General features: G+C 38.8%; 2 protein-coding genes across 3 annotated transcripts in view; both read left to right on the top strand.

The window, feature by feature from the left end:
* Positions 1-882, top strand: part of dctn2 (dynactin 2 (p50)) — a 14,687-nt gene extending 13,805 nt beyond the window's left edge. The window contains exon 14 of the mRNA XM_023412864.2: positions 26-882. Within this exon, the coding sequence (XP_023268632.1) occupies positions 26-112 (87 nt within the window). The 3' untranslated portion in view covers positions 113-882. The remainder of the gene's footprint in view (positions 1-25) is intronic.
* A 1,888-nt stretch (positions 883-2,770) lies between these two features.
* ddit3 (DNA-damage-inducible transcript 3) overlaps positions 2,771-9,257 on the top strand; it is a 9,470-nt gene continuing 2,983 nt past the window's right edge. The window contains exon 1 of one of the 2 annotated variants that reach the window (XM_023412845.2): positions 2,771-2,870. The gene's annotated coding sequence lies outside the window, so the exon portion shown is untranslated. Of the gene's footprint in view, positions 2,871-7,820; positions 7,977-9,257 lie in introns of those variants that run through there. The other variant, XM_023412844.2, reaches the window with a different exon arrangement.

Here is a 9,257-nt window from a genome sequence, read left to right as displayed (position 1 = left end):
CTTTTTGCCCCCCCCCCCCCCCCAGGTCCAGCAGACAATGAAGGAAAACCTGGTGGCTATAGAGGAGAACTTCGCTGCACTAGACCAGCGGATGAAGAAGCTCTCCAAATAAACGATGGCAGAGTTTGGGCCGGTCCAGGAGAGTGAAGAACATGGACAAATAAGTGTTGGCTAGAGAGCACAGAGAGGGGATTGGGATTTAAGGCTTTCCTTTCTGGCTGTCCCTCTCTTGCTCTCTACTCCTGCCTCTGCCTTTTTTCACAAAGTGGAATGTTAGAAAGTTGGAAAAGACGGAATGACAGAAAAAAAAAAAAAGGAGACCAAATGTTCTTGTCCACCCTCCTTACCTCCTCCTTTCTCTTGCATCAAATTGATATCAACTGAAAACACTTTTCTCCACTCTATACATGCCACTGATTGCAGTCCCCTGTTGAGCTTATTGAGTTTTAGACTGGATTGTTTTTATAATTATTAGTATTAAACATAAGAAATTCTTCCATTCCTTTGGAACCTCACACTATTACTAGATTTGTACTGTATACTTTGGTCAAATTAAATGGATCACAGTAATGTTGGGTTGATGGGTGACACACTTAAGATGTTGTCAACTGTGTAAAGAAAAATCAAGATCTATTGTCCTGTAGTGTTGTAGCAGGAGTACGTTTGTGCGGATGTCAGGGCCAAGTGACGGAAGGAAAGCTTGTAAATATGCCTGTGTACCTTATTGTTTCTTCACGCTCAGTCGCTTGTAACTATATTATTATGACTGAGACCAGACGCCACAGACAAACTTTTAATCTGCTTTGTCATTGCCTACAAGTCAACTGTATTGTTCATCTGTGGTGATGGAAACTGATCAATAAATAAAACAAAGTGCGATAAGCTTGGCTTGTTTTGTTTCATGGGATTTTTTTTTTTTTTTTAAATCACATTTTATCATTGACCTCATTCTTGTATCAGCTGGATGGAAAATATAAAAATTAATTTCACTAAATTATTGAACGTATTTTACAGTATGTTTTTTTTGTCCCCCCCCCATTTTATAGAGCATGTGGACATGTTTTCAGCCAGATGCCTGAACAGTGTGAAAAATACCAGATGAATGTACGGCTGATGCAAGGTTACACACTACCTTCTTCAGTGCAGGTATGAGCACAAAAGAAAGCTCCTGTTAATGACTCTTCAACCGAAATTTAGCCATGATAGTTTGTAATATAAAACACTTTTTATATACAGTTAGTTTTTAAATCATATTTGCTTTATCCATCCAATTCCGATCTGTTACACAAGCAGGTGCTCAAGATCTTTCAAGAAAATACTGTTTGTGGTTTCTTTATTATAAAACACTTGCTATGCCCCTTTGTGAACAATAGGTGGCAGCATAGCATGTAATAATAAAAAAAAAAAAAGGCATAACACACTGTGCAGATATTCAGCTTTCAAAGATATTAGTGCAAACTACTCAGCCATACCAGCATACATTTTCTGTCCCATCAAAACTCCCTGTAGAAGTAATTATCACACCCTTAAAATGCTGATTTCCTTAAAATCCAGTTTGTATTTATGACAATTATCCCTAAAAGAAAAGTTACCTGACATTCCACACCAGCTAGATTTAACGTGGATAGAAAATGCTAGTTTTAGTGTATATGACACTATGAAAGAACTACATTTAGCATATTGAGATATTTAAAAACTTGGGGTTGCCAGGGTTCATGTCCGGCCAGTGACCTTTGTTGGACGTCATTCCTCGTCTCTCTACTGTCAGCTCTCTTAATAAAGGTATAACAATGTCCCAGTGATAATCATTGTTTTCAAAAAGTACCTGTTAGGCTCATTGTTCTGAAGAACTGAAATCAAACAAAACATCTATTCCTACTGTGAACACACCCACAGTTGTACTTGACACTGAATGAAAAACATACAGCAGAGTGAATTCAGACACAAAGAAAATGAAGAAGAAACAATAAAGCATCCAGGTCAGTGAGATCAAATTGGTGATTTTACATGTATCAGGACATAGTCTGACGCACAGTGTGAATTAAAAGAAGGAACTCCGCAAGGTCAATCTCAAATCCGTCGGGCATTAGTAGGTTTACGGAAAGCATTAGAACAAGAAGCTGGCTGATGATTGATGTCAGGTGATGGTATTGGTGTCAAAGGCAGCCACATAACATACAGTAGGGTAAAGATCAGGTACTTCTGATGAGTCATCCAGACACAGCAGCTCCCGTGAGATAAGTTACCACCGCTGCGAGTCGCCACGAGCGGATTAACAGTTCACTCGGATGCAGAGAGTTGCCAAAAGAAACACAGTCAGCCTATCAGTTTTGTGATAGTTAGCATAGATTACTATAATGTCCTCTTTAGGTGAATAGAAACATGTTTGATCATGTCTGCCACTGGATAGTTTAGCTCTGAATTAGATAACATATGGTAAACTGCTGCCATTGATTTCTCCTATATTTTAGCTGAGTATTGTACTGAAAGGATTAAGTGCTGAGTATGGACCCCCACTTTCTTTCCGTTTCTCCTACTTGAGCTGAAGACTGACTTGCTTGGATAGGACATATCAAGTGTGGCTTACAGGGAATTAGATCCAGAGCTCCAACTTAGAAGGGAATGCCCCAGATGAGCACAGAGACATACCCTGTACTGTATATCATGTTGTACTGCATTTGTCCTTCTATTTTGGGTGTATGAGATTGGGTGAGCCCAGGCCCATCTGTTAAGAAATATTTCCCTCAGTAACCAACCGAGGATTTACCAAGGGTTCAGCTCAAAATGTTGTTAACAATGGCGTTAAGTATTACAATTTTATGTCAGACTGAAGCTCTCCCTGTGGCCCTGAATACGAACCAGGATAAAAGGTCAGTGAATGAATGAGAAAGACAGAAGCCTGATTGAAAAGATAGCTGATTTTAACAGTAGGGTGTAAATCCAAACAAAAATTCTCAGAGAATTTTTGGTAACAGTAAGTGCAGCTACTTTATATTTATATATCAGCAGCTTCCACCAACCTTTACTCCACTGGGCAAAGTAAATATTTAAGTCCTCTGGCAGCACAGAGCAGCTGAACAGAGAGGCTGTAGAGAGCACCAATTGCTCCAAAATCTGTTTCTGGAAAACTAAAGGGAGAGGAAGAGAAGGATGGTGTGTGTGTGTGTGTGTGTGTGTGTGTGTGTGTGTGTGTGTGTCTCTCTCTCGCTGCCAGAAAACCCACCTGTTTGGACCAGCTTTTAAAGTGTAATGTCCTACAAACCCTTGTTGTATACCTGTTTTTCTTATGTTTTAGCTTAGACACATGTCGGTGCCAAAAAAAAAAAAGAAGAAATCAGGCACTGATAGTTTTAGATGATGATAATAACATGAGATAATGTAACCAAAATCATGGAAATAACTTGCGGGAAACAGTCATTACAATGTCATGTGATTAAATATTTAAAGAAAATTCCAATTTAATTTACAACACAAATATTACCTCTACTTAAGCAAACAATAGAAACATTTCTAATAAGATCAATGCTGGAATTAAAATGGAGGCAAGGAAAAACAGGAGCAGAGAAAGAACAACTGACAAAATCAAAAGTAAGCCATGGAGAAGAGAAGGCAAATCACACAAGGGCCTCTGCATCAGTTTCATTGTTTGTCCTGAATGAGTCTGGACAGGTGAAGAGCCTGTGGTGAAGCAGAGAGGAGGACAGGAAGAGAGGGTGGAGGTAAGCGGAGTAAAAACAGGGTGGATGCCGTTGTGGGGCAGAATGAGACTCGTAGCGAATAACAAAAGGGGAAGACGGAGATGGTCGGGTAAAGATAGGTGACACTCAGAGGTGAACAGGGTTTAACATGCGTAACAAGATTGTCTGCAAAGTCGTCCTAAAGCTCCAAACAGAGAAAATCTCAACAAGTGGATGTGACATTTGACTGGATGGGACGGGAAGGGACTGAGTGGACAGTGTGTTGACTCTCAAAAATAAACCTGAAATCATTTCTAACTTCACAGGCATTTGCTTCTTTGTGTGAATGCTGGATGTGTTATTGTAAAGGAAATGATTGATGGGGAACCTCTTGAGGAAATAAAATGCAAATGATTAATGGGCATCATCAGACAAAAAGAGAATTGCAATATTGGCCGCGGCTGCAATGGACATTGGCAAAAGAGATGAATGCAGTAACAACAGGGACCTTAAGCTTAAAGACAAAGTGCTGTTAGTCATAATTATTGGCAAAAAGCCCCGTTTATATCGCCTTCAAATCTCATCCACGTATCACTGCCACTCTGAACTTTGAAATTACATTTCACCTAAAACACACAACCAGAGATTTTAGAGGTTTTAGAATATTTCTTTCCCAGATCTCACCGATAGGCCAGAATTTCTGATAAAGGTGAGGAGGTCTTTGTCAGAGACCCAGAAAAAGAAAAAGAGCTGAAACTCACAATGAGAGAGACAAGCCAAGATAGAGAGAGAGAAAAAAAGGATTTACTGTATCACCAGTACATGTTAACAGCTGTATCAGTTGGTCTCAGTTCAGAGAGGGGAAGATTTCCGACAGCTGGTGTGTGTGTGTGTGTGTGTGTGTGTGTGTGTGTGTGTGTGTGTGTGTGTGTGTGTGTGTGTGTGTCAGGGGGAGTTGGGTGTGGAGCCTTGACCAAGGGCACAGGACAGAAAGACGGGAGTGTGCTGTGGTGACTGGAAATTCCCCGGACTCTTTCTGTGTGTAAAAACAAAAGAAAACGATTGATTGGAATTTGTGAGGATAATAACTCTAAACATTAATAATGTCAATTTTCTTCTTTTTTTCAATTGCTGATTGTTGATTAAATTCCAAGCACCAGCATTTGTTCTGAACCACAGTGGCATCACAACAAAGAAAAATATATTCTTGTCCACACCATGTTGAGAAAAAAATAATTTTTCCTAGCTATTCTCATCATAGAAATGTATTGTGTTGTTAAAAAATCATATATCTATATCTGTAGATATATAGATATTGTTATGTTATTACAGTCTGGTAAAGTTATGTGGGAGGGACTGGACTGTTTCTTGTTTTGGTTGCATGATATGAATATATGATGTAATATATGACACAGTTGTGTAGTGATTGTGTAGGTCTGTGAATCAATTAGAAATTTTTTTTCTCCTGTTATTTATGACTGGGCAGACAAAATGTATTTTGTGAGATTCGGCTACAACCCAAGGAAACATTAAAGCAGCAACATAGCAACTCAAATCTCCTAATACGACTATTAGTAATGACTAAATCTCATCTAAAGGCTGATCCAAATGACCGCACAGTTCAGTTTGGAGGCTTGTTTACACTCTGAACTCAGCTTGACAAGTGTTACAAAAAAAACACAAGACAAGTTAATAACAGGATGAAGGAGAAACAATATCTATATATGATCTATAACATATTGTATCCATCTTTTTTTTTTTTTTTTTACTTTTTCCATTTTAAAAAAGGTCTGAACTGAAACCACAATTAATTAGAAAACAGGGACCATCATCATCATCACACTACTCTGAAAAAACATAAACAAGAGGCAACCTAAATCTTGGATTGTAAACAGTGTTTTATAATGAATACAACACAGACGACGGGACTGACAAAATAAACAGACGGCAGGGGTGGAGAGGGAGGGAGGGGTGTAGAGAAAGTGTGCTGAACTACTCAGCAACAGCCACTCAAGTCGTGACGTGTTCGCGGTGCTTCCTGCAGCGCTTTAACCCGGGTCCTAGAGACAGTATTTGAGCTTTCTATTCGCTACTTGGCGCTGTTGCTATGGGGCTGTGCATGTTGAGCCGTGCACGTTGCATCGTGCATGGAAAACAGTTTGTGTGTGCTGAGTTTGGGATTAGGGCAGAAAGTGTCAAGAGCGGGGCGGAGAGCCCGCATCGAGAGTGTTACATGATGAAACGTGGTTGTATTTTGTTGTTGTTGTTGTTGTTGTTGTGGGCGCTGCTGTTGTTTACCTTCGTGATCCAACACTATAACTATCCTAGGATAACATGTAGGCCTACTGTATGGCTCCTTCTGTGTTTGAGAGGGTGACTTTGTTGAATTTAATGGTTTTAATCTCATATTACATCACAAAGCCTATATTTTTATTAACAAGAGTAATTGTTTGTGTGTGGTCCTCAATGTAAATTTATTTAGACTTTAATCAATTCTGTGGTGTCACAAAACTATATCGTTCGTGTGAGCTTTCTGAATAGTGCATTTATGACAATATTATCCTTTATATCAGCAATGTGACGTTATAGGGACACAGTAGGTCTATAAGTGCTGCTTCTATGGTAAAACTAACGTTTCAACCGGGACCGATTAGTGATTGTTTTTATCACCTTATATCTGTAAACACTATGATACTCATTAGTGACTACATTGATTCTGTGGTGTCACAAATCTATAATGTTAGTGTGAACTGTGTAAATGGTGAATTTATTTTGACTCTATAGTTAATCATAGGATATTTATATCGGCAAATGTGACACAATGAGGACTAAAGTTGGCCAATAAGTGCCAATTACGTTATTTTGAAACTAACATTTCAATTTTCTATAGCTATATAGCTATTTTATATCTATATATCTTATAAACGCCAAGTGCATATTGTGTCTGCTTACCGGTGTTTTTTGTGTGCTTATCTGCCTATGAAATCATTGTTTTGGTGTGATGTGTCAGCCTATATTGTTTTTGTAAGATTCATTCACCCTTGTATTACAGTGATTTGCAGTGATAAAAAGCCAAATAAGTCAGTAGTTACTGATAAATTAAGAAAGATATAGACCTATCAGAGGCAATAATATTGAATAAAAGTTGTTGTTTTTTTTATCGCGGACTAATGAATTTCATCATTAACCTCTGAAAATATAACCGGACATCAAAAAGAAGGGAGGGGGGTGGGGGGCAGTCTGCTGCTGGATCCCACCCAGCACCACCACAGACGCTCCGCCGGCCGGGCGTGTTTTGATATCTCGCGGAGCTGCAGCAGAGCGCGCGGTATGAAATGACTGAGAATGTGACACCACTGTGCATGTGTTCTTAAAGTGTGTGGCATATTCCAAATACCTGACAATCAAAAGACATCTGTCCCACACAAGCGCACCACCCCAGTGGAAAAGAGTCGCTTCGAGTCGGTTACTGGTGTTTTTCCTCGTGGATTATTTACAGGTAAAGGAGGTGTGTAATGTCAGGTGCTACCGACCAACTTTAGACAGGCACCTGTAATCCAAAATCAAGTGAAAACAAGCGGCTGGCAACACATTTAATAAAAACGTCATGAGTAAGTAAGCGGTAAATGGATACATGAGACTTTTTTTTTTTTTTTTTTTTTTTAAATCATAATAAAACAATTCATGAGAAAATCGATTCAGCCTTTGTGTTCCGGAAACAAACAATTCTTCGACATTAGATATCCATCCATGCATATATGTATATTTTTAGATTTTTGTTAGAGCCAACACTGTTTAATAAAACATGTTCTGATTCTGCTGGTGTTATCCCCAGCTAGAAATTGGTTGCCAAGCATTGCATCATTCCTTTCATGTGACTCCCATACGCCCCAAATTCGTCCTGGCCGTCTTATGACTGCATCACAATTGCTGCTCGTACAAACTATACAGGCTAGAGTGAGAACAACCAGCTGAAACGACACCAGACATACCCGCCTCAGTACTGATTTCGGGTCACTCCATTGGATGTCGCCAAGGAGAAGATCTTAACTCCGCTCTCCTGATTGGACGCTTGGGACGTCAGTGTTCACCCTTTGTGTTAGGTTGTAACGAATCTACCTTCCCATGCATAGTTCGGTTGGCCGCTCCCTCAATATAAACACCGCCGGGAGTTTCCGAAAAATCACATTCAGACGTCAAGACTGAACAATGGTTAACATGAGCTATCGCCAATTTTTACTAAACTATCCACATTCGAGTTCAAGACAGTCGAGAAGGCGAGCGAATAAAAGAAAAAGGGTAAGTTAAGATTCGTGTTAATAATTTTGATTGGTAGTTAGTCGATGTTTTTCGGTGTTTCACGGAGTAACGGGTAGTTAACTTGGAAGTGCTGTGGTGTACTGGAAAGAAAAAAGTGCATGTTTTTGGCAGATATCCCAGTGCCATTTTTAGAATAACAGTTGTCTTAATCAATCACAATTTACATTGAGTTGTTTTTATGTGTTGTCTGCTTCGTTTGCCAAGTTGTTAAGCGGACGTACAGCTAGCAAGTTTTGAGGTTTTGACTACGGGAGAGTGCCACACGTTTTAAAATAATTTTATTAATTTTGCAGCTACGACTTCCAGTTCTAATGTTTTTCGGTGTCATTTCACGTGAACATTCATAACAGATTTTATTCTACTCCGTGTGTGTGTGTGTGTGTGTGTGTGTGTGTGTGTGTGTGTGTGTGTGACGTCTGACAGTGAATTGGTGGGGCTGTTGACTCGAAACTGAAAGGCTTATATTTTTGACAGCTGTATTTGTTTTTCACACTTTAACACAAATCCATTTGGAGTAAATGTTTACCACTGATTGAATAGACGTTTATATTATTTTTGACTTTTTTCCTCCCAACCCACTATTTTCTTTTCTGTGTCGTTTCCTTTTGTTTCGCCCAGTCTTCCTGCTGGACTTACATTTCCATGACGTAATTGTCTTGGCTTAGAGTGGACATGTAGCCCCACTAAAAAAAAAAAAGAGAAAATATATATTCTGAATTTAACATAATTGCCCAATAAAATTAATAATATGTACATATTTACTAAACCAAAGTTTTAGTGCCTGTATGGTCGCTCACACACGGGAAGTTTAACATTTGATAGTAAGTTACAGGAGAATTTCTTTTTTTTTATTATCACTTTGTAACGTATTAATTAACATCACTGCAAACCTACACCTATGCAAGGATGTTCTTTTAATTTTTTCAACATTAGAAGGGTAAAGCGGAAATTCTTATTTATATGAAATGTTTCAGCTACAAGGTCTACAGTTATTATAGTAAATATGATGGCTTTTGTCTAGTAATTTTTGTTTTGAACAGGTTTAAGCAATTAAAAAAAAAAAAGAAAAAAAAAGAAAGGAAAAAAAAGAGCAGCAGATGCGCCTGTCAGACTTGGAGAGATCAATATTAGGATTTACTCGTCGTTTTTAACCACTTGTTTATCAATCCCAACGTGTTTTGAGGAGCAGAGAAAGCAGGGGGCGCAGTAGAGAACATTTTGGTCTTTGTTTACAAGAATCAAGTGACAGGAATTTTATTC

Source organism: Seriola lalandi, unplaced genomic scaffold (genome assembly GCF_002814215.2).
Source record: "Seriola lalandi dorsalis isolate HSWRI2012SDOR001 ecotype SW California unplaced genomic scaffold, Sedor1 jcf7180002054488, whole genome shotgun sequence".
In the NCBI taxonomy this organism is placed as follows: Eukaryota; Metazoa; Chordata; class Actinopteri; order Carangiformes; family Carangidae; genus Seriola; species Seriola lalandi.
Note: the sequence above shows the minus strand (reverse complement) of the source record. Positions and strands in the feature narration are given on the sequence as shown.